Raw genomic sequence first — 23,960 nt, 5'->3', positions numbered from 1 at the left:
AAGATAAAGCATAGCAGTGCAATAAAAACAAACACAGAGTTACATATGGGGTAAAACAAAACAAAGTCAAAAATACAACAGAAATACATATAATATACAGTGTGCAAATTTAGCAAGTTATGGAGGTAGGCAATAAAATAGGCTATAGTGCAAAATAATTACAATTAGTATTAACACTGGAATGATAGATGTGCAAGAGATGATGTGCAAATAGATACTGGGGTACAAATGAGCAAAATAGATAACAATATAGGGATGAGGTAGTTGGGCGGGCTAATTTCAGATGGGCTGTGTACAGGTGCAGTGATCGGTAAGGTGCTCTGACAACTGATGCTTAAAGTTAGTGAGGGAGATAAGTGTCTCCAGCTTCAGAGATTTTTGCAATTTGTTCCAGTCATTGGCAGCAGAGAACTGGAAGGAATTGCGGCCAAAGGAGGTGTTGGCTTTGGGGATGACCAGTGAGATATACCCGCTGGAGCGCAGACTACGGGTGGGTGTTGCTATGGTGACCAATGAGCTAAGATAAGGCGGGGATTTGCCTAGCAGTGATTTATAGATGGCCTGGAGCCAGTGGGTTTGGCGACGAATATGTAGTGAGGACCAGCCAACAAGAGCGTACAGGTCACAGTGGTGGGTATTATATGGGGCTTTGGAGACAAAACGGATGGCACTGTGATAGACTACATCCAATTTGCTGAGTAGAGTGTTGGAGGCTATTTTGTAAATGACATCGCCGAAGTCAAGGATCGGTAGGATAGTCAGTTTTACGAGGGCATGTTTGGCAGCATGAGTGAAGGAGGCTTTGTTGCGAAATAGGAAACCGATTCTAGATTTAACTTTGGATTGGAGATTCTTAATGTGAGTCTGGAAGGAGAGTTTACAGTCTAACCAGACACCTAGATATTTGTAGTTGTCCACATACTCTAGGTCAGACCCGTCGAGAGTAGTGATTCTAGTCGGGTGGGCGGGTGCAAGCAGCGTTCGGTTGAAGAGCATGCATTTAGTTTTACTAGTGTTTAAGAGCAGTTGGAGGCTACTGAAGGAGTGTTGTATGGAATTGAAGCTCGTTTGGAGGTTTGTTAACACAGTGTCCAATGAAGGGCCAGATGTATACAAAATGGTGTCGTCTGCGTAGAGGTGGATCTGAGAGTCACCAGCAGCAAGAGCGACGTCATTGATATACACAGAGAAAAGAGTTGGCCCAAGAATTGAACCCTGTGGCACCCCCATAGAGACTGCTACCCGGATAGCACTAAATAAACCAGCTAGTGCTAAATACGGCTGCTAGAATATTGACTAGAACCCAAAAATGTGATCATATTACTCTAGTGCTAGCCTCTCTACACTGGATTCCTGTAAGAGCTGATTTCAAGGTTTTACTGCTAACCTACAAAGCATTACATGGACTTGCTCCTACCTATCTCGCCGATTTGGTCCTGCCTTACATACATACACGTACGCTACGGTCACAAGACGCAGGCCTCCTTTTTGTCCCTTGAATTTCTAAGCAAACCGCTGGAGGCAGGGCTTTCACCTATAGAGCTAAATTGCCGATCTATGTAAGAGACGCAAACTCATCTCTTCAGTAGATCCTATGATTGAGTTTAGTCTGGTCCAGGGGTGCGAAGGTGAACGTCAAGGCACTGGAGAAACGAACCACCCTTGCTGTCTCTGCCTAGCCGGCTCCCCTTTCTCCACTGGGATTCTTTGACTCTATTACGGGGGCTGAGTCACTGGCTTGCTCGCGCTCTCCCATCCTTCCTGACCTCTGGCTCTTGTGGTGGGGAAGATTTTCGTGGGCTATACTCCGCCTTGTCTTAGGTTAGTAAATTAGTGGCCTGTTGGAATCTCTTTAGTGGTGTGGGGGCTGTGCTCTGGCAAAGTGGGTGGGGTTATATCGTGCCTTGTTTGCCCTGTCCGGGTAACTTTGGATGGGGCCACAGTGTCCCCTCGATTTTTAAGCATTTTGAACGAAGTGCCGTTTGGGAGCTTAGTGGGCCTGTTCTTTTAAGTGAAAGGAGCCAAATGAACCACCAACGTCCTGCTGCGTTTTTATGACGCAATTTAACCGCGACTCTTATTTCTACAAAAATGAATTGTAAACGACAGCGAGACGATAGCGACAATACAGAGAAAAGAAAGAAGAGAAAGAAACGTGAAGAGATAGCAGCACTTTCTCCGCTACTCGAGGACGAAGATGTGAAGAGGGGGGTGAAGGAAGCATGGTCGCAGCGAGCACAGTACTCTCATGGTCAGCTACTTGCTAGCTATCTTAGCTACATGTGTACACCAAGCACATGCTTTGGCTAGTCTTGTTTCTCTCTCGTTACATAGATGGTTATTTTATTGATAAGCTATTAGTCTCCCTACATATCAATATTGTCAGTCAAGTGCAAAGCTTTAGTCACAACTTTGCTTTCATGACCACTGATCTGAAAACACTAGAAGATGTGGGTCAAACTATCTACCTCCACAATTATCACTTTTCATGAAGTTTAACGTTTTTATTAGTCGTATCTACGGAATACGCATGGTATACATCATCCAACGAAATGCTTACTTGCAGGTTCCTTCTCGACAATGCAACAACAATAAGGAAACAACATGAAGTAAATGGCTCCGTAGAATAGAAAAACATGTTTTAGCATAAGTATAATTAATGAAGGCACAATTTATAGCCAATATGTACACTTGTATGGGGGGGGGGGGGGGGGGGGGGGGGGTCTGGTAGCAGCAGTTGTGATGTGTGTGTAGCATTCGGAAATTATTCAGACCCCTTGACTTTTTCCACATTTTGTTAGACTTCTTCTAAAATGGATGAAATAGTTATTTTCCCCTTATCAATCTACACACAATACCCCATAATGACGAAGAAAAAATAGGTTCTTATACATTTTTGCAAATCTATAAAAATACAAAAATTAAATATTACATTTACATAAGTATTCAGACCTTTGGCAGCGATTACAGCCTCAAGTCTTCTTGGGTATGACACTACAAGCTTGGCACACCTGTATTTGTGGAGTTTCTCCCATTCTTCTCTGCAGATTCTCTCAAGCTCTGTCAGATTGGATGGAGACTGTCGCTACACAGCTATTTTCAGGTCGCTCCATAGATGTTAGATCGGGTTCAAGTCCGGACTCTGCCTAGGCCACTCAAGGACATTGAGACTTGTCCCGAAGCCACTGCTGCGTTGTCTTGCCTGTGTGCTTTGGGCCGTTGTCCTGTTGGAAGGTGAACCTTCGTCCCAGTCTGAGGTCCTGAGCGCTCTGGAGCAGGTTTTCATCAAGGATCTCTCTGTACTTTGCTCCGTTCATGTTTCCCTCGATCCTGACTTGTCTCCCAGTCCCTGCTGCATAAAAACACCCCCACAGCATGATGCTGCCACCATCATGCTTCATCGTAGGGATGGTGCCAGGTTTCCTCCAGACGTGACGCTTGGCATTCATGGTGGTCCTCTGTAGCTCAGCTGGTAGAGCACGGCGCTTGTAACGCCAAGGTAGTGGGTTCGAACCCCGGGACCACCCATACACAAAAAAAAATGTATGCACGCATGACTGTAAGTCGCTTTGGATAAAAGCGTCTGCTAAATGGCATATTATATTATTATTATATTATTATGCCAAATAGTTCAATCATGGTTTCATCAAACCATGGTCTGAGAGTCCTTTAGGTGCCTTTTGGCAAACTCCAAGTGTGCTGTCATGTGCCTTTTACTGAGGAGTGGCTTCCATCTGGCCACTCTACCATAAAGTAGTGATTGGTGGAGTGCTGCAGAGACGGTTGGCCTTCTGGAAGGTTCTCTCATCTCCACAGAGGAACTCTGGAGCTTTGTCAGAGTGACCATCGGGTTCTTGCTCCCTGACCAAGGCCCTTCTCCCCCGATTGCTCAGGCTCTAGGAAGAGTCTAGGTGGTTCCAAACTGCTTCTATTTAAGAATGATGGAGGCCACTGTTTTCTTGGGGACCTTCAATGCTGCTGAATTTTTTTTGGTACCCATCCTCAGATCTGTGCCTTGACACAATCCTGTCTCGGAGCTCTATGGACAATTCCTTCGACCTCATGGCTTGGTTTTTGCTCTGACATGCACTGTCAACTGTGGGACCTTATATAGACAGGTGTGTGCCTTTCCAAATCATGTCCAATCAATTGAATTTACCACAGGTGGACTCCAATCAAGTTGTAGAAACATCTCAAGGATTCACATTGAGGGTATGTATCACTACTGTTACTCCTATCTATGACTGTAAGTCGCTTTGGATAAAAGCATCTCCTAAATGGCATATTATTATTATATTATGATCAATGGAAACAGGATGCACCTGAGCTCAATTTCAAGTTTCATAGCAAAGGGTCTGAATACTTATGTAAATAAGGCATTTCTGTTTTTTATTTGTAATACATTTGTAAACATTTCTAAAAACCTGTTTTTGCTTTGTCATTATGAGGTATTGTGTGTAGATTGAAGAGGACTGTAACGTAACATAATGTGGAAAAAGTCAAGGGGTCTGAAAACTTTCCGAATGCACTGTATATGTGTGTGGGTGTGTGCATGAGTGAGCGCATGTGTGCTAAGATGCGGAGAATCAGAACAGGTGGTCAGTCCAGTTCAAGTGTTCAGCAGTCAGATGGCTTGTAGATAGAAACTGTCACTGAGCCTGTTGGTATCTGACCTCAAGCTCCGTTACCGTCTCCTCGTGGCTGGGGTGTGTAGGGTCCTTTATGATGCTGCGTGCCTTCCTCAGACACCATTTCGAATAGATGTCCTGGATGGGTGGGAGCACGGTCCCAGTGATGTACTGGGCCATCTTCACCACCTGCTGGAGGGCCTTGCGTTTGTAGATGGAGCAATTCTCATACTAGGCTGTGATGCAACTGGTCAGGACGCTCTTGATGGTGCAGCGGTAGTATTTGAAGAGGACCTGGGGCAGCATGCCGGGTATCTTCAGCTGCCTTAGAAAGTAGAGACGCTGTTGCGCCCTCTTGACAAGAGTGGTGGTGTTATTGGTCCATGACAAGTCCTCGGTGATGTGGACGCCAAGGAACTTAAAACTTGTGACTCTCTTTCTGCTGCAGTCCTATTGATGTGGATCGGGGCGTGTTCCCTCCTCTGCTTCCTGAAGTCAACAATCAACTCCTTTGTTTTGCTGACATTGAGGGAGAGGTTGTTGTCATGAAACCACAATGCCAATTCTCGTACCTCCTCCCTGTAGGCTGACTCGTCATTGTTTGTTATCAGGCCTACAACCGTGGTGTCGTCAGCAAACTTAATGATGGAGTTGGTGTCGCACAAAGCCACGCAGTCGTGGGTGAACAGGGAGTACAGCAGAGGACTGAGGGCACACCCCTGGGGGGCCCCTGTGTTACAAGTCAGTGTGGAAGAAGTGTTGCCAATCGTCACAGCCTATGGTCTGCCCGTCAGGAAGTCCAGGATCCAGTTGCAGAGGGTGGTGTCCAGACCCAGGGCTCTGAGGTTGGTGTCGAGCTTGGAGGGAACAACAGTGTTGAATGCTGAACTGTAATCAATGAACAGCATTCTCACATAGGTGTTCCTCTTGTCCAGATGTGTTACGGCTATGTGCATAGCGATGGAAATGGATCTGGATCTGTTGTAGTGGTAGGCAAATTGGAGTGGGTCCAGTGTGCCTGTCATGCTGGCCTTGATATGGGCCATGACCAGCTTCTCGAAGCACTTCATGATGACCGTGGTGAGTGCGAAGGGGCGATAGTCATTTGGGCATGTCACCTTGTTTTTCTTGGCCACTGGGACGATGGTGGTCTCCTTAAAAGACGTGTGTACTACAGCTTGGGACAGTGACAGGTTGAAGTTGTCCGAGAAGATGCCCGCCAGCTGGTCAGCACACATTCTGAGGACGCGGCCAGGTATGCCATCTGGGCCGGCGGCTTTGTGAGTATTAACTTTTTTGAGAGTTTTCCTCAAGTCAGCCTCGGAGAGCGAAAGCACCTGGTCGTCCAGAGCAGCGAGAGTCTTCCTGGTTGGCTCGGTATTGTCTGCCTCGAAGAAAGCATATCATGTGTTAAGGTCGTCTGGGAAGGAGGCTTCGTGGGCACCGCACAGCTGGATTTGCCTTTGTAGTCTGTGATAGTCAGTAGTCCTTGCCACATGCGACGCGAGTCTGAGTTGTCGAACATCAATTCAAGTTTGAGTCTGTATTGTCTTTTTGCATCCCTAATCGATTTGCGGAGCTCGTAGCTGCTTGACTTGTACGCATTTCGCACCACTGAGTCATCGGGGGTTCGTTCTGCTGACATTGAATGCTTCAGTACGGGCTCTCAGCATTATTATTCTCTCAACCGGCTCACATGAGGACCGCCACAGGAATGGAAGACCCAGAGTTACCTCAGAGGATAAGTCCATTAGAGTTACCAGCCTCAGAAATTGCAGCCCAAATATATGCTTCACAGAGTTCAAGTCACAGACACATCTCAACATCAACTGTTCAGAGGGGACTGTGTGAGTCAGGCCTTCATGGTCGAATTGCTGCAAAGAAACCACTACTAAAGGACACCAATAAGAAGAAGAGACCTGCTTGGGCCAAGAAACACGAGCAATGGACATTAGACCGGTGGAAATGTGTCCTTTGGTCTGGAGTCCAAATTTGAGATTTTTGGTTCCAACCGCCGTGGCTTTGTGAGATGTAGGTGAATGGATGATCTCTGCATGTGTAGTTCTCACCGTAAAGCATGGAGGAGGAGGTGTTATGGTGTGGGGGTGCTTTGCTGGTGACACTGTCTGAGATTTATTTAGAATTCAAAGCACACTTAACCAGCATAGCTACCACAGCATTCTCCAGTGATATGCCATCCCATCTGGTTTGGGCTTAGTGGGACTATCATTTGTTTTTCAACAGGACAATGACCCAACACACCTCGAGGCTGTGTAACGGCTATTTTACCAAGAATGAGAGTGATGGAGTGCTGCATCAAATGACCTGGCCTCCATAATCCCCCGACCTCAACCCAATTGAGATGGTTTGGGATGAGTCGGACGGCATAGTGAAGGAAAAGCAGCCAACAAGTGCTCAGCATATGTGGGAACTCCTTCAAGACTGTTGGAAAAGCATTCCAGGTGAAGCTGGTTGAGAGAATGCCAAGAGTGTGCAAAGCTGTCATCAAGGCAAAGGGTGGCTATTTGAAGAATCTCAAATATATTTTGATTTGTTTAACACTTTTTTGGTTACTACATGATTCCATATGTATTATTTCATAGTTTTGATGTCTTTACTATTATTCTACAATGTAGAAAATAGTAAAAATAAAGAAAAACCCTTGAATGAGTAGGTGTGTCCAAACTTTTGACTGGTACTGTATATCAAATCAAATTTTATTTGTCACATGCGCCGAATACAACATGTGTAGACCTTACCGTGAAATGCTTACTTACAAGCCCTTAACCAACAATGCAGTTCAAGAAATAGTTAAGAAAATATTTACTAAATAAACTAAAGTAAAAAATCAAATGTAAAGTAAAATTAAAAATTAAAAGTAATATATATGGCACCCAAAGGGAAGTCACAAAAGGGTGTCACAAAAAAGTATGTTTTTGGAATATTGAGAAGATTTACCAGCTTCCTATGTGCTGTTAGAACTGGTTATAACCTCAAACGAAAATGAGCCAGAGGCAACAACTAGCTCTATAGTTAATGTTACATTTGTACACATAATTAGTGTTAAAACATTGTTTATATTGCTAGACCACTCGTTGAGTGTTCCTCTGGTGTTCCTCTTAAGGGGGCCTGGAGCTGGACTGCCACCCTTTCCCTCACTGCATCATCAGGAACTTCATCCAGAGTGACAGCTTTACAGAGAACCTACAGAGGGAGCTTCTAGACCTCAACTTCCATGAGAAGTCCAACGACCTGTACAAATTTAATCAGGTGAAAAAGGAAAACAGATAGGAATACAGTTTGGAAACGGGTTACTTCTTGTTCATAATGTTTCTTTACTCTGCCTCTTGGAGTTATGACATTGGGAGTTATGACACTCATTGACAATTTATCTTACAGTCAGATGACCTGAAAAAGAGAAAAGAGCCTCACATCACAGGCTTGAGGTAATTTGTATGTGTGTGTGTGAGAGTGATTTAGGGAGGTAGAGAGAACATGTTTGCTTTGTGTGTGTGTGTAGCAGATGGGGATTTGTGAAACTCATTCCTCAGCCTGAAGTGTCTCCACTTGCGCGTGCCTCCACAAGTGTCTCCATTTGCACGACTGGGTAAGACGCTTCAGGAGGGCGGTCACGTGTTTGCGAGGCAGAGGTCCTGAGTTCGAGCCTCGTTATGCGCTGAATCAGGGGAAAGCGGTACTCACTAAGCAAGCAGCGTGATGTCCTTTACATGTGCATGCTCTCAGTTTGGCTGTTTTTGAGCTTTGTGTGTGTTTTCAGGGCAGCACTATTTGGGCGGTTTCGATCCTGGCTGGGGGAAGTGTTGGGGGTAGAACTGGAGCCCACAGTGGACATTTCCTGTGCCAAGTACCAATACACTGGTGAGCCACATGTTTTTACCTCTACTCTTCAAAAAAGAAATGAGCAAGCCTTAATATTAGCATGTTCCTCCTCCATCTCTAATAAAGCTATAGAAGAAAAGAGCAGAAGCACTTAGCTATCCCCCAAGATATCCTGTTCTGCCCACTGCATATTTAGTCTATATGGACATGCATATTTCTGGAATTAATGATGAAATATGCATGATCTGTCTGTTACAAATCACTCTCTTTATCTATTGTGGTCCTCTGTAGCTCAGCTGGTAGAGCACGGCGCTTGTAACGCCAAGGTAGTGGGTTCGATCCCCGGGACCACCCATACACAAAAAAAAAATGTATGCACGCATGACTGTAAGTCGCTTTGGATAAAAGCGTCTGCTAAATGGCATATTATATATCTCTCTGTCGGTAGATGTTCTGTTGTGTCATGATGATGAGTTGGAGGGGAGGCGTGTTGCCTTCATCCTCTACCTTGTCCCTCCATGGGAGTGCAGCGACGGAGGAACCCTGGATCTCTTCAGCACAGATGGTAAGTATTGGTGTGTGGCTGTGTGTGTGTTGGCGTGAGTGAAATAATTAGTGTTTTAACTTATAATCTAATTTGTGCATAGGTCACTTCCAGCCCCATAGTGTGGTGAAGTCTCTGGTGCCCAGCTGGAACACTCTGGTTCTCTTCGAGGTTTCACCCGTCTCCTTCCACCAGGTAGTTCTTCCTATACCACCAGGTAACAACCACACGCTTCTCACCTGTCCAGGTAGCAGTAGTGCAATCTACGGATGGCTGTCTCTCTGTGTGTTTGTCCAGGTTGCAGAGGTGTTGTCAGAGGATAAGTGTCGTCTCTCTCTGAGTGGCTGGTTTCACGGGCCGTCTTTGGAGCGACCACGTCGTCACATCGAGCCCCCCTTCCCAAGGAGCCCCCACCTTCCCAGAGATGTAAGTGTGTGTTTGTTCTGAAAGAGTGAACTCACAGCCGTAGAGCAAGGATGTAGTCACATGAAATAAATAAATGTGCGTGTGTGTGTGCATTTTACCTGAGTGTGTATTTTGTGTCTGTTCACAGGAGACACTGCTGCTAGAGTGGCTGAATCCACTGTATCTGGACGTTGACTACCAGTCACAGGTTCAGCAAGAGTTCGAGGACAGCTCTGAGATCCAGCTCAAGAATTTCCTCAAAGTAACCCATTACTCTACCTCTTCATTTCTCCATCTCTCTCCTGCTGCCTCTCTCCTGGTTGACAGTGTCTCTCTCTACAGGAGGAGAAGTTTAAGGAGGTGAGTGAAGCACTGCGATCGACTGAGGTCCAGTGGACCAAGCGAGGTCCTCCCAACAGGAGGTGAGCCTGTCCAGTCATTTGTTTGTGTGAGTGAGAGAGATATCCCTAAGGTGTTATGATGCGTGTAAATGTATATGATGTGTGTAAATATTTTTGTGTGTATGTGCATTGTGCAGATGTTATGAAGTGGCTTCGTTAGAGTCCTTCCCCCAGTGTGTGAATGCATGCTGGGAGCTGCTGTGCTCGGAGGCGTTCTTCCTGCTTCTGTCCAACTTCACTGGCCTGAGACTGCACTACCTCAGCCCCAGTGACGAAGACGAGGAGGAAGAGAAGGACCAAGAAGATGAGGAAGAGAGAGAAGCCACAGGGTCATCTGGGGACACACCATCAGCTAATAAGAATAACAAAGGTGTGTTGCTTGTTTGTGTCTGTATGTGTTTTTTTGTGTGTGGGTTTGTGTATGTGTGTTGACCCCTGTGTGTATCCTCAGATCTGTGTGTTTGTGAGCCTTGACCTTTCTGTACCTCCTCAGGACTGAATATGCCTTTGTAAATATGTGTTGACCCCTCTGTGTGTATCCTCAAGAGCCGAGCACGCCGGTGTGTGTTGGAGAGCTGCGGCGCTGGGCTCACGGGGGCTACACACTACTGCACGATGGAGACGCATCAAGAGCGGAGTACGCCCTTGACCTACTGCTGCCCCTGAGCTGTCCTGGTCAGTCACACAAGCTTAATCAGACACTCATGCTTAAGCACAGACACACAATGTAGGTTAGAATCATAGTTTTAGGAACTATTTGCAAAGTTGTAAGTGCAAATGTTTTCATACACAATATCAACTCCAAAGTGTGATAACTGTCTTTTTATTTCTCAGACTGGCAGACTGAGTTTGGGGGCTTCACCTCTTACGTTGCTAATGAAGAGGATGAGGAGGTGAGTGATGTCACTGTTCAAATGGCAACTGATGAACTAGATTCCTATGATTGTCATGGTTGTCATTTCTCATCGGTGTCCTCCTGTCCGCAGCTCCTGACGGTGTATCCAGAGGAGAACTCCCTGGCTCTTGTATACAGGGACAAAGAGACTCTCAAATTTGTCAAACATATCAATCACAGAAGCTCCACCCTACCTATTGGTGATCCTTGTAGGAGAGCAGTTTATGACTTCTCCTTTGTGTATTATGAATGAGTTGTTGTGTGGGTGTTGAGGTGTGTGTGTTTGTAATATAACATCACTGTGATGGGTGGTTGGTCTACTCTAAAGCTCCATGATGTCATGTGTTCTTCATTAAAGAGAACAGGCAGGGATACCCTGTTACCATGGTTACCTGGTTTTAGTCGGTAGCCACAGAGTAACGCAGATAAACAATTGTCTACAGTGACAGCATTTTGTGTTCATTATCGTGTGTCATTATTGTGGCCCTGTATGGCTGAGTTGGTAGAGCATGGCGTTAGCAACGCCAGGGTTGTGGGTTTGTTTCCCGGGGCTACCCAGACATAAATGAATGCACGCATGACTGTAAAACGCGTTGGATAAAAGCATCTGCGAAATGGAATATAATATTATTATTATATATTGCTAGCTTATTTGTATGTGTCTGTAGTATGTATTCAAACTATCTTACAGTATTCATGCTGTCACTGTAAAAATGAATCTGTCTGCAAGGAAAGTAAACTACAGACCAATGATTGAACACCGTCCACTCCCATGTTAAATTCTTCACTTGGATACCAAACTGAATAACAAATTAGTAATAACAGCTAGATGTTTGGCAGATATCTGATTTCACTAATCTTTTTTATTTATTTTTTATTGGCCCGTCCCCTCTTCTTACAGCTTTTGTTGTTGTTACATTTATATATGACTCATATTTTACATACATGGCACTTTTTTTACACAGTAGTTACATAGCAAAATATAGTTATTTGATATACATTGCATAGTACTTAAACACATCGGTATACATTATATAGTTTTCAGTCACCTTAGTGAAAATATTGAAATAATGGTCGCAATCTGACTGTTAAATTTCGACAAAGGATGGAGCTACAGATTGTTATACCAGATAATGTGAGTTAACCAGAGTTTTTTGGTATCCATTAGTGGGAGATACAGGTTAGGTACTGTTTGGTGTAGCACAGATCATTTTTGACCAACCTTAACTTTGCGACACTATCTTTGTTCTCGATTCGGACAAACGTATCTTCTAAAATGTCTGTGTCCAATTGCAAGTGGTACGAAAATGCTCCATTATAAATACATGTTTTGCTCCATTAAGTAATCTAACGATGTGTAAACCGCAATCTTATCTATTTCAAATCTTCTCCCATCGATCGAGATAGGTGTGTCATCATGACAACTAGGAAACTGGGAAATTTTTGACGAATTAGCAAATTGGAAATGTATGAGTTTCCTAGTTCCAACTAGCATGTGAAAGCGGCATAATCTCTCGTGGACAGATGAAATGGCGAGAAACTGTCAAGGTTCACAGAATGTTGTTATTACTAGCAGCAGTAGTTCCTGGTTTTGGGTTTTCATCATTGATTACTTGGACGAATCAAGATTGGGCGAAGGCGGTGCTTAAACTGGTGCTGTTATTTTCAAGCCCGTGTGCGGTTGATAAACGATTTCCACTAGATTCCACAGCCACAAAGTCAAAATTGGCTATATCTGTAGCTAGGATCAACAGTGAAATATAGAGAATGTGTTTGTGATTATTACAATTTTGCAGCTGTGATCAAGGAGGATACTTGAGGATGAACAGTAGTCTAACCCGTTTAATGTGTGTGGGTGTTTGACAATAACACAGCACCACAGCTATATTTCAGCACTAGGGTTTATTCATCGATCCTGATATTTTAGCTTTGCACACTGTGAAGCACTGGCATATCAGATTCTGAGAGAGGAAGAGGAGAGGGCTAAAGTCTGTCTTTTGAGTTCACCTGTCGGAATTTTTCTGGAAGTGGCTCTCTGATTAATAGTGAGGCCATTTCCTGTCAAACCTAGATAAGACCTACAGTTTACTGTCAGACCTTATGTGGGCCTTGCTCACTTCATTTTTTGTTATTGCTCCTTTCTATTCTGTTATAGCCTCCATCTGGCCTGTTTTTGTCCCCAAGCAGTTGCCATAGTTTCAGTCTGTAACAGAGGTTTTCATTTGAAAGAGAACATTTATTTCCTTGTTAAATGTATCCTACCTTCTCTGAAATAATCACTTGTCTGACAATGAATGTGCATGTAAGGCACCCCCCTTAAATTCAAAATGGCGCAGTGATTACTTTGAGGAAGGATTATACATGTCAACAGCATTTAAACCGGGCAAATTAATAACATCACCCATGGACCTGGTTCCAAAAACCCCAAATAACAGTACATATATCTATATAGGCCTAAATAAAATAACCTCTTTCTTATTTTGTATTTTCCTTCTCACTCGATTCCTTTTGCCTTTAGTGATGATATCATTTCAACATTGTAATTAGCTACACAGTTGCAAGCAAATGGCTTCAGCAGTAAAGCATCAGTTCGACAAATATTTCCATCCAATCAACCAACGAAAACAGTAAACGACTTCCTTCCCGTAGAGATACGTGATTCTAACCAATAGGGAAGCGGCATGTTCTTTCTCACCAATCACAGTGCCTCGAGGTTTCCCTGTAGCCAATCGCCTGTCAGGAAATTATTACTGTATCTGTACTTGTTCCTCTGGTCAGGACGCGTTGCCGTCCTTACAAAGTTTTTTTTCTTGTAAGGTAAGTTAACAATACAATTATGATTTTACTTTAAACCCAAAATGAAATTACAGCCTATACAACAGTTAATGCCACAAATGACAGTAAACAAATACATAACAGTACAAGTCAATCATGAAAGAAAATGTTCTCAAGTTGCTATGATTCCTTTCTATTGTTGATTAGGCTACTGTTTTGTAACAACTTTAATGTATGATGATTAAAACTTCACCAGTAGACTTTTGCATTATTGAAGTTCAATAGGCGGTGTTTGGTGGAGCTTAATCTACTATAAAGTAGGCCTACTTTTCTAGTTTCCTAAAAGTCTGAACCGCACTGTGTCCAACGTGGTCTCAGAGCATTTCGTATTATTCTGTACGTAAATACGAGAAGTGCCAACCATTTAGAATGACATGTTACATTTCGTATGGTATTTATTAATTTGTGGAGGCCATCATCAATTTTGTATGATATGTTACTAATGACTATTAATATGATATGTTACGAATTGCAATTTGTAGGATATGTTACGAATTGCAATTCATACAATATGGTCTGAATTTCCAAAATGTATGATATGCTACAAATTTCAATTTGTTGTGACTAAAGTTAGCTAGGTGGCTAATGCTAACATTAGCTAGCATAGGGGTTAGGGTTAGGGGTTAAGGTTGGGAGGTAGGTTAAAGGGTTAGGGAAGAGTTAGGTTAGGGGAAGGTTTCGCTAAAACAGTTATAGTTAGGGGAAGTTACTAATTAGCTAAAATGCTAAAGTTGTCAGTGAGATTCGAACACACTCGCATTATACGCCCACCCATCCACCCCGACCAACCACCCTCCTTTAGTTTTTGCCTTAAGTAACCTATCTTATGTAACCATACCAAATGTAAAACTGAGGCTTGAATGCTAAATATAGATGTTTATTAGAACATTATGATGCCCAAAAAATCTACAAAACACCAAAGTTTCGGCCTTAGGCCATTCTCAGTGTAAATATACCTTTCATTTATTTGGGCACCATGATGTTCTAACATCTTTATTTTGTATTCAAGCCTCAGTTTTGGATTTATTAATTTTTTCGACAGTGTGCGGGTCTCCATCTCTTTCACAATACCAAACGTAACATATCAGAAAATTTTGAGAGCAGTGTGCGGGTCTCCATCTCTTTCACAATACCAAACGTAACATATCAGAAAACTTTGAGAGCTCCTGAGTGGTGCAGTGGTCTAAGGCACTGCATCGCAGTGCTAACTGTGCCACTAGAGATCCTGGTTCGAATCCAGGCTCTGTCGCAGCCGGCCGCGACCGGGAGACTCATGGGCGGCGCACAATTGGCCCAGCGTCGTCCAGGGTAGGGGAGGGAATGGCCGGCAGGGATGTAGCTCAGTTGATAGAGCATGGCGTTTGCAACGCCAGGGTTGTGGGTTCGATTCCCATGGGGGGCCAGTATAAAGAAAAAAAAAGGTATTCACTGGCTGTGAGTCGCTCTGGATAAGAGCGTCTGCTAAATGACTAAAATGTAAATGTAAATATCATACTAATTTGAGTGATACGGATTTACATTTACTATGTTACGTCTAGTCTGAGACCAGTCTGCTGTGTCATACTCTTGTCTCATAGCAATAGAGAATGTAATTAAATTCCTGTCATCATGTACATGTGACTCACGGGACTCGCGTTTTCACAGAACTGCATATCCCATAGTGCTACCTGTCTTGTAGGCCCAGTAGTCTAACCCAATGATGTATATAAACCCGAGATTGCTGATGCAATGTATTGGCCAATTAGAGGTTTTGAAGCCACCGGTTGGCCTTATTGGCACTCTGCAGAAAAGCAGTATTTACATAGGAATTAATGGAATTCTTCAGTATTTCATTTAAATGTTTCAAGGGCAAAATTACATGTATTCAAGTATTTTGTTGTAGTTCTTTCTAAAAATGATACTTTAAGGAAAATGTTTTGATATATTTTCATTTTTTATTGGTATGCTTAGCTCACATAATATGATTCAAAAGTATGCATTAAGGTGTCTGTAATAGAATAAACGTGTCAAAAACAAATAAATGCATTCTAAAATGTTTGTAGATTTAAAACAGCGCCCCCTGTCAGTCATCTAGTGTATAGTCTAGCTCGCTAGTTTGTAGTCTTAAAAAACGGAAATGAGTTAACTCTGTTTCATTCAGCCATTCCTATGGGGAAAATTAATGGGAAAATAATTGGATTTTGGGATAAACACTAAAAATAAAGTCTGAGGTAACACAGGCTTAGGAGAGTTTATACATTTTGTTCTATGAGATAATATTAGTTAGTTAACATGGCTTTTATGAATTATGAAGCATTTATGTGTGTTATGTGTTTATTATACCGTAAATGCTTCAAAATTCACAAAAAGGGACGTTAGCTGATAAATAAAAAATTATCTCATAGAACAAAACATATAAGATCTCCTAAGTCTGTGTTTACCACAGGTCTTATTTTCGGCGTTTATTGAAAAACCCTACAAAAACTCCATTCATTTTCCTGTAAGCTTTGCCCAACTAACCATTAATATTGCTCTCTATAGACTGTACAATATAAATATTCACTATAAAAAAAGAAACCAACCAATTCAACTTGTTTGGCAGTCTGTACCTTGTAGACTGATTCTCGTTTTCATCCAAATCAAAGGAATGGCATTCACTGAATTGACCCAATGTCCAGGCAATCCTTTGGTTGACATATGGCAGGATAATTTTAGTATTTGACGCTGCAGTGGTGGATGTAAAATGTTGTATTATTAAACTCTTGATGATGACATAATCCTCATACACTCTATGGCAGGGTTCTTCAATTCCGGTCCTGGAGGGCCAAAACACCTCTGTTTTTCACCCTCTCCTTCTAATCAGGGGCTAATTCAGACCTGGGACACCAGGTGAGTGCAATTAACTACCAGGTAGAAATAAAAAACAGAAGTGTTTCGGCCCTCCAGGACCGGAATTGAAGAACCCTGCTCTATGGTATGCTAGGCTTTAAATAATGTATGACACTACCGGTGTATGAATGTAATGATGGCTTATGATTACATGTAGGCCAGGGGTCCCCAATTACATTCAGCCATGGGCCGATTTTTCCTTGAGCGGATGGTCGGGGGGCCGGAACATAGTTATAAATAATTTGTACACTGCAAATTGACAGCATGAATCCCAAACATATATAGTATTTGACAAAAAACAGAATAATTTCAAACCTTGATTACATTGGGAAACGATCACATACAGTGCCTTCAGAAAGTATTCACACCCCTTGACTTATTCCACATTTTGTTGTGTTACAGCATTCATTAAAAATTGATTCATTTGGATTTTGTGTCACTGGCCAACACAGTGTACCCCATAATGTCAAAGTGGAATTATGTTTTTAGAATTGTTTACAAATTAATAAAAAATGAAAAGCTGAAATGTCTTGAGTAAATAAGTATTCAACCCCTTTGTTATGGCAAACCTTAATACGTTTAGGAATAAAAATATGCTTAACAAGTCACATAATAAGTTGCATGTGCAATAATAATTCAACATGATTTTTGAATGACTACCTCATCTCTGTACCCCACACATACAGTGCCTTCGGAAAGTATTCAGACTCCTTGACTTTTTCCACATTTTGTTACGTTACAGCCTTATTATAAAATGGATAAAATATTATTTTTCCAGCAATTTACACACAATACCTCATAATGACAAAGTGAAAACAGAAATACCTTATTTACATAAGTTTCAAACCCTTTGTTATGAGACTGGAAATTGGGCTCAGGTGCATCCTGTTTCCATTGATAATCCTTGAGATGTTTCTACAACTTCATTGGAGTCCACCTGTGGTAAATTCAATTGATTGGACATGATTTAGAAAGGCACACATCTGAGTATATAAGGTCCCAAAAACCAAGCCATGAGGTCGAAGGAATTGTCCGTAGAGCTCCGAGACAGGATTGTGTCGAGGCACAGATCTGAGGAAGGGTACCAAAAAATGTCTGCAGCATTGAAGGCCCTCAAGAACACAGTGGCCTCCATTCTTAAATGGAAGAAGTTTGGAACCACCAAGATTCTTCCTAGAGCTGGCCACCCGTCCAAACTGAGCAATTGGGGGAGAAGGGCCTTGGTCAGGGAGGTGACCAAGAACCCGATTGTCTCTCTGACAGAGCTCCAGAGTTCCTCTGTGGAGATGGGAGAACCTTCCAGAAGGACAACCATCTCTGCAGCATTACACCAATCAGACCTTTATGGTAGAGTGGCCAGACGGGAGCCACTCCTCAGTAAAAGGCACATGACAGCCCGCTTGGAGTTTGCCAAAAGGCACCTAAAGACTCTCAGACCATAAGAAACAAGATATTTCACAGTGGGTATGAGGTGCCTCTCCTTGTATGCATCTCTGTTTCGATGCCAAACATGCCGATGCTGTATCTGACCAAAACATTCAATTCTGGTCTCATCTGACCAGAGCACCTTCTTCCAGTCATAATTTAAATGACGTTTGGCAAACTGCAAGTGCTTGCGTCTGTGTCTTGGGGTCAGAAAGGGCTTTCTTCTGGCAACCCTTCCAAAGAGCCTGTGGTTGTGGAGGTGGCGTCTGATGGTGCTTTGTGAAACCTGGTGACCCCAAGACGCCACCAAGGCCTGCAATTCTTTCACAGTGATTCATGGGAATTTTGTTGCTTCTCTCACCATCCTCCTCCCTATCTTGGGGGGCAAAATGCATTTGCCTCCTCTACCCGTTCCTCTACAGGTTTTCAACTGTTCCATAACTTTTTAATTTTTTAATAATTTATTGAGAAAACTAAAAGGTGTGCAACATGAAAATATTGTCTCATTTACGTTGTGTAATTTATTTACTGTCCCTAACTAGCCCCGGAGATAGGCTATCCAAAGTCAAAGTCAGGTCGCGCACCAGCTGGCTGAAGCTAATTGGCAATATAATTTGGCTACCTCTTCCCACCTGTGAACATGCACATGAGACACCCACATCAAACCACACCCCAAAACCAACTCACGTTTCAATTCAGTCATGGCCGCTAGCATTTCTTAATGAACCAAATCTAAAACGAGGCCAAATCAGGAAGTGCAGTCGCCCTTCAAAACTAACTAATGACATGCTGCACCTCTACCTTGCTACCTTTCAGATGAGCCAAGGAGGAGGACAGATGAGAACAGCAGGCCAGTGGAGCAATTAGAACAGCAGCAGCCAGGGGCAAATGGTAGGGAAGAGGATGATTTAGGTAACCCAGACACAGGCCCAAAACAAGTTAAGCTACCCCAGTATCCCCTTGACCGTTTTGGATTGCAAAACTAAAGAAACACACCAAACAAGACACAGAGACAGCAACAGAAAAGTAGATGGTGCAGAGAGAATCAATCATGTACACTCCTACTGACAGTTGTGGCTGCTTTGTGTGATGTATTGTTGTCTCTACCTTCTTGCCCTTTGTGCTGTTGTCTGTGTCCAATAATGTTTGTACCATGTTTTGTGCAGCTACCATGTTGTGCTGCTGCCATGTTGTGTTGCTACCATGTTGTTGTCATGTTGTGTTGCTGCCATGATGTGTTGTTGTCTTAGGTCTCTCTTTATGTAGTGTTGTGGTGTTTCTCTTATCGTGATGTGTTTTGTCCTATATTTTTATTTCATTTGTAATTTTTAATCCCAGCCCCCGTCCCCGCAGGAGACCTTTTGCCTTTTGGTAGGCCGTCATTGTAAATAAGAATTTGTTCTTAACTGACTTGCCTAGTTAAATAAAGGTTTAAAAATATATATATACAAGACACAGAGACAGCAACAGAAGAATAGGATATAATGAAGAGAGACACTAGAAGAACAGAACAGGCCATAACAGAAGAGGATAGACAAAGGAGACGGTAACAGACAAGACATAGACAGCAACAGACAAGACACAGACAGCAACAGACAAGACACAGACAGCAACAGACAAGACACAGACAGCAACAGACAAGACACAGACAGCAACAGACAAGACACAGACAGCAACAGACAAGACACAGCGAAAGTGACAGAAGAGGGCAGGTGGATTGAGCACACATTAGACTGCATCTCTTCAAGCTGCTCTATAGATTCTAATTCGTTTTATTTATTTGCACAAATTATAAGAAGTGAAATACAGACAGTGAAAAATAAAACATGGCTTACAAATAATTTGCAGGTGAGGTGAAAAATCCTATGAAATTACTATTAAAACAATTGTTTACTTTTACACTTTTTACAACCATGACAGGATGAGAGAGGAGAGTAGACAAGAGACAGCAACATAGAATACTAAGAGACAGCAACATAGAATACTAAGAGACAGCAACATAGAATACTAAGAGACAGCAACATAGAATACTAAGAGACAGCAACATAGAATACTAAGAGACAGCAACATAGAATACTAAGAGACAGCAACATAGAATACTAAGAGACAGCAACATAGAATACTAAGAGACAGCAACATAGAATACTAAGAGACAGCAACATAGAATACTAAGAGACAGCAACATAGAATACTAAGAGACAGCAACAGACGACACAGAGAAAGTGATGGAGAGAGTTAGACAAGGGGTGAGCACACAGTAGCCGACTAGGTGAAAAACTGTCGATGTGCCCTTGAGCAAGGCACTTAACCCTAATTGCTCCTGTAAGTCGCTCTGGATAAGAGCGTCTGCTAAATGACTAAAATGTAAAATGTAAATGTAGACTATCACTTAAAGCTTCCCTATGGATTCTAATTACTTCACAGTGTGTGTGTGTGTGAGTGTAATAATATAATATGCCATTTAGCAGACGCTTTTATCCAAAGCGACTTACAGTCATGTGTGCATACATTTTTACGTATGGGTGGTCCCGGGGATCGAACCCACTACCCTGGCGTTACAAGCGCCATGCTCTACCAATTGGGCTACAGAGAGAGAGAGAGGGTGTTTGGGTACTGTGGGACTTTAATCAGTTTTGTCTCAGTGGTTTTTGGCAATACACTGTAGATGTGTGTGTTCCAGAGTAGAGAGACCCACAGTATCAACTGTAATAGAGTACTGGCGGTGTCTGCTGTGGCAGGTGGGAAGGTGCGAGTTACCTGAAAAATATATATTCTCTCAATGTTCTAATCTCTCAATATTAATCTCAAAGTGCACCAAATTAATGTATTTATCTGTTGAAATTCCTTACATTTTTGCTAGGGGAGAATGGCCCTGGACCCCCCTACTGGCTTTGGGCTAAGCCCCTAATGTCTTCAAATCTTAGAAACGCCCCTGGGTACTAAAGGGACATTAAATAGTGAATTAATGTAATGACATATAGGGAAGGTAAGATAGGGTATGGTAAGGATAGTGGAGTGAGATAATATAAAGTGAGGGGTTGTATTGGGTTGCATTGTATTGTGACTGCATCTGGATCCTGACTCTTTTTAATACCAGGATGGATTTGATTGATGTGTATTAGCCTTTGAACTCAGACTGTTGATCGTCTGAGTAATATATCTGTTATATCTCTGCAGGAAGGAAGAGGCTTGAAGAGAACACATAGAAGACGCTTGTGACAGCTGAGGTCAGATGACGGGAATGACCAAACAATGGACATAATGGATGAAACGGTACTGTATGTTTATTTGAGAGGACACGGGAGGAGAGAGGCAGGAGAGAGGAGGTGTGGTATGTATGAGAGGGAAAGAGGAAACGTGGCAGGGACAGAGACAGTTCACATTAACTATTTATAGGAGAACATGCATGTCTGTTTCTGTTATTGCGCATGCGTGTGATAATGTCAAGTGGGGAGTGTGTGTGTACTGTGCATGTAAGAATATAGCTATAAGTACAAGCACCTGTGCTGTACAAAATTCAGCATAATGTCTGAATGGTAGTATACAGAGCAGAGGCATTATGAACTTTAATCTTGTATGGGATGTTGTTCCATGTGATATTTTAGAAAATGGTGGCACTGAGTGTGGAGGATGGCCCGTGGACAGGATGTGCGGTTCTCTTCCTGCACTCCTGTCCCGCAGTGAACCTGCTCTCTCTCTACAAAGACCAGCAGGGCAAGTTCAGCGTCTTCAAAGTCCTCAAGCTGACACTCACAGGTGAGCCACATCAGGCCATCCGGTCTCCAGCTCGCGTGGGGAGCATGCTGAGCATTGGTTGAGGCAGATGTATTATTGATAGAAAGAAAGGCTTAGCTTGGTGGTCATGGGGAGTGAAAAAGGGCTTGTGTTGCAGGGTGACCTGCTTATCGACTGAGGGGATGAATATAGTTAAAAGCTTATGAAAAACTGCTGTCACATAAACGCAGGGAGATCTTTTAGGAAGTCATAACACGGTTGAGCTCAGAGCTCTGCCTGGACCAGAGTAGTGGAGGGAGACACAGTCAGGTTATATTTGTTTTATGGTCACTGTGGAAAACATGACTATTGTGCCAGTGAATTGCTATGGTTACCTCTAACCTTTGACCTTACCTGACCTGTGTCCCAGACTCGGTGGGGGGGCTGGAGGGGTACGAGATCCTGAAGCTGCACGATGCAGATCCTCTGCTGGGTGTGGAGTTGAAGTTTGTGGATGCGGCTGCGTGCCGCAGGTTCCTGCAGAGCTATGGCTCCGGTGCCGTACAACAGTCCCTCACCCAGCACACCTGCCGCCTCCTCGGCCCACAGGAGCTTGCCGTGGAAACCCAGCTCAAAGCCGGGACGCACACTTTGGACTTTTGTCTGGACGATCTGGAGCTTTGTCTGCAGCACATCCACCAGTCACAGGTAATATACTATATACAGGTTATAATCCATATATAATGGTGTTGTTACTGGTAATATATGATAAACAGATCACAATATATAGTGTATACCTGTCAGGTGCTCTGCTGTGCCTTATGTCTTATGACTCACTATGAGGTGTTCTAAATGTTGATGTCACTTCCTGTCAGCCGGGGCGCCTACGGCATGATGAGATTGCTGAGCTGGAGCAGCAGCTGCAGAGCCAGGCCTTGGGTCACGTACCCCAGCCACCCACCCTTACACAGGGAGAGCCCCCCGTGCCCAGCAACTGTTTCCTGTTCCAGAAGAGGGTGTTTGGTGAGTTGGCTCTGACTGCCATGGCTGCTTCTTATCATCAGTGGGGGTTCAGCGGGGAGCTGGGACTCTATGTCCCCTGGGTCCTCTACATTCATACACTGGCATAGAACAGTGTTTCTCACCTCTCGGTCAGTAGACCACCACTGGTCTATGGAAGGTTATTGACCTGTGCCTCAAATAGTTTGATGACACTTTTAGTCAGCTCAAGTGCTGGTTTTAATCTAAGTGGTCCTTTGAGGAAGAGGACCATTATAGCTTGCCCAATCTCTGGTATAGAGGACACTCATTATGGGTAATCTAGTACACCCGGGACAGCAGGGTAGCCTAGAGGTAAGAGAGGAGGGCCAGTATCTGGAAGGTTGCTGTTGTTTTTTACTTACTTACACCACGTCTTACATGCAGGGCCATATATAGACTCTGGATACATGTCTCTAACAGCCCCTCCCACTCTGTCTCCTGACCTATCAGAGGACCGCATGCTGGCGGCAGGGGACCTGCAGCGGTTCTCCAACGGCGTTGGGCGGGACTGGAGGAAAGTGGGGCGGGCCTTGGGCAAGAACTGCCGTGCGCTGAAGGGGCCGGCCATAGACAACCTGGCCTACGAGTACGAGAGGGAGGGGCTGTACGAGCAGGCCTATCAGCTGCTGAGCCGCTTCATCCAGGCGGAGGGGAGGGCAGCACGGCTGGGCCGGCTGGTCAGAGCACTGGAAGAAAGCAAACTCACCAGCCTGGCTGAGAACATTTTGGACATCCAGCCCAGGGAGTGACACTGTCTGTCACACTGTCTGGGGGTGTGTGTTGGCCTATGTGTGTATGTGTGAAAGAGTGGTAACGTGTGGGTGGCATTGCTTGTGTGAGCAGAAACGTGTGTGCACCAACTTACCTAGGTGCTACCATGTGTCTGTTCTGTGTGAGCTTTGGGTCTGTGAGCTTGATTGTATGTTTTTTTTATTTGAGTAAAAATGTTTTACTTCTTACAAAACCAATAGTTCTCATAATTGCTATATCAAGTCATTGTTGTCTCTGGTTGGAGAGCAAACTGAAATCACTGTGGCCTTTTCTTCTTCCGCTTTAAACCCAACCCCCTTTCTCCACCACAGACTGGACCATTCATGGATTTGGTCATTCTACCAATAACCATTAGTTATTACAAAAACTAGATTGATATTGAACAATTTGTAATGGTATTGGGGAATATTTGTTCCGAAATCCAAATAAAGTGTTGGGTTTATAAAAACGAATTGCCCATTGCTTTCATTCACGTCGAGAGTTGTATTTCACTTAGCACAATCCAAGATCCTGATAAAACCTTTTACTATGGATTACGTAGAATCTTTAGGAAACCTGTTGATCCTGCTTTCTGAAATAGCCTACAGTACCCC

The 23,960-nt window shown here is 43.4% G+C and overlaps 2 protein-coding genes across 6 annotated transcripts; both read left to right on the top strand.

The window, feature by feature from the left end:
* The first annotated feature begins 1,968 nt into the window (after positions 1–1,968).
* On the top strand, positions 1,969–11,478 carry LOC311127638 (prolyl 3-hydroxylase OGFOD1-like). The gene is made up of 13 exons (XM_084159464.1): positions 1,969–2,251; positions 7,753–7,898; positions 8,028–8,074; positions 8,407–8,507; positions 8,917–9,033; positions 9,116–9,207; positions 9,310–9,438; positions 9,566–9,679; positions 9,760–9,839; positions 9,956–10,188; positions 10,365–10,493; positions 10,653–10,711; positions 10,805–11,478. The coding sequence occupies exons 1-13, from the start codon at positions 2,092–2,094 to the stop codon at positions 10,964–10,966; spliced, it is 1,569 nt and encodes a 522-aa protein (XP_084015590.1). The 5' UTR covers positions 1,969–2,091; the 3' UTR covers positions 10,967–11,478.
* A 1,984-nt stretch (positions 11,479–13,462) lies between these two features.
* LOC311128682 (tumor necrosis factor receptor type 1-associated DEATH domain protein-like) lies at positions 13,463–23,819 on the top strand. 5 transcript variants are annotated; one of them, XM_084160892.1, is made up of 8 exons: positions 13,463–13,530; positions 16,326–16,416; positions 18,658–18,732; positions 21,019–21,114; positions 21,447–21,597; positions 21,986–22,263; positions 22,431–22,578; positions 23,047–23,819. In XM_084160892.1, exons 4-8 carry the CDS (start codon positions 21,094–21,096, stop codon positions 23,343–23,345), a joined length of 897 nt encoding a protein of 298 aa, XP_084017018.1. In that variant the 5' UTR covers positions 13,463–13,530; positions 16,326–16,416; positions 18,658–18,732; positions 21,019–21,093; the 3' UTR covers positions 23,346–23,819. The 5 variants fall into 5 exon arrangements, with proteins under 5 accessions (XP_084017018.1, XP_084017016.1, XP_084017019.1 ...); XM_084160890.1 differs by lacking the exon at positions 16,326–16,416; XM_084160893.1 differs by lacking the exon at positions 18,658–18,732.
* The last annotated feature ends 141 nt before the right edge of the window (positions 23,820–23,960 follow it).

Source organism: Coregonus lavaretus (assembly GCF_964263955.1).
Source record: "Coregonus lavaretus genome assembly, chromosome: 4".
NCBI classification, from domain to species: domain Eukaryota; kingdom Metazoa; phylum Chordata; class Actinopteri; order Salmoniformes; family Salmonidae; genus Coregonus; species Coregonus lavaretus.
This window is presented reverse-complemented; position numbering and strand designations above follow the sequence as displayed.

Bases quoted from the DNA above. Each gene is read 5' to 3' on its own strand.
- LOC311127638 (XM_084159464.1), top strand. From the start codon at position 2,092: ATGAATTGTAAACGACAGCGAGACGATAGCGACAATACAGAGAAAAGA. The intron at 2,252-7,752 runs GTCAGCTACTTG...GTTCCTCTTAAG, and splicing joins GCGAGCACAGTACTCTCATG to GGGGCCTGGAGCTGGACTGC. The intron at 10,189-10,364 runs GTGTGTTGCTTG...TGTATCCTCAAG, and splicing joins AGCTAATAAGAATAACAAAG to AGCCGAGCACGCCGGTGTGT.
- LOC311128682 (XM_084160889.1), top strand. From the start codon at position 21,094: ATGGACATAATGGATGAAACG. The intron at 21,598-21,985 runs GTGAGCCACATC...CCTGTGTCCCAG, and splicing joins CCTCAAGCTGACACTCACAG to ACTCGGTGGGGGGGCTGGAG. The intron at 22,579-23,046 runs GTGAGTTGGCTC...CTGACCTATCAG, and splicing joins GTTCCAGAAGAGGGTGTTTG to AGGACCGCATGCTGGCGGCA.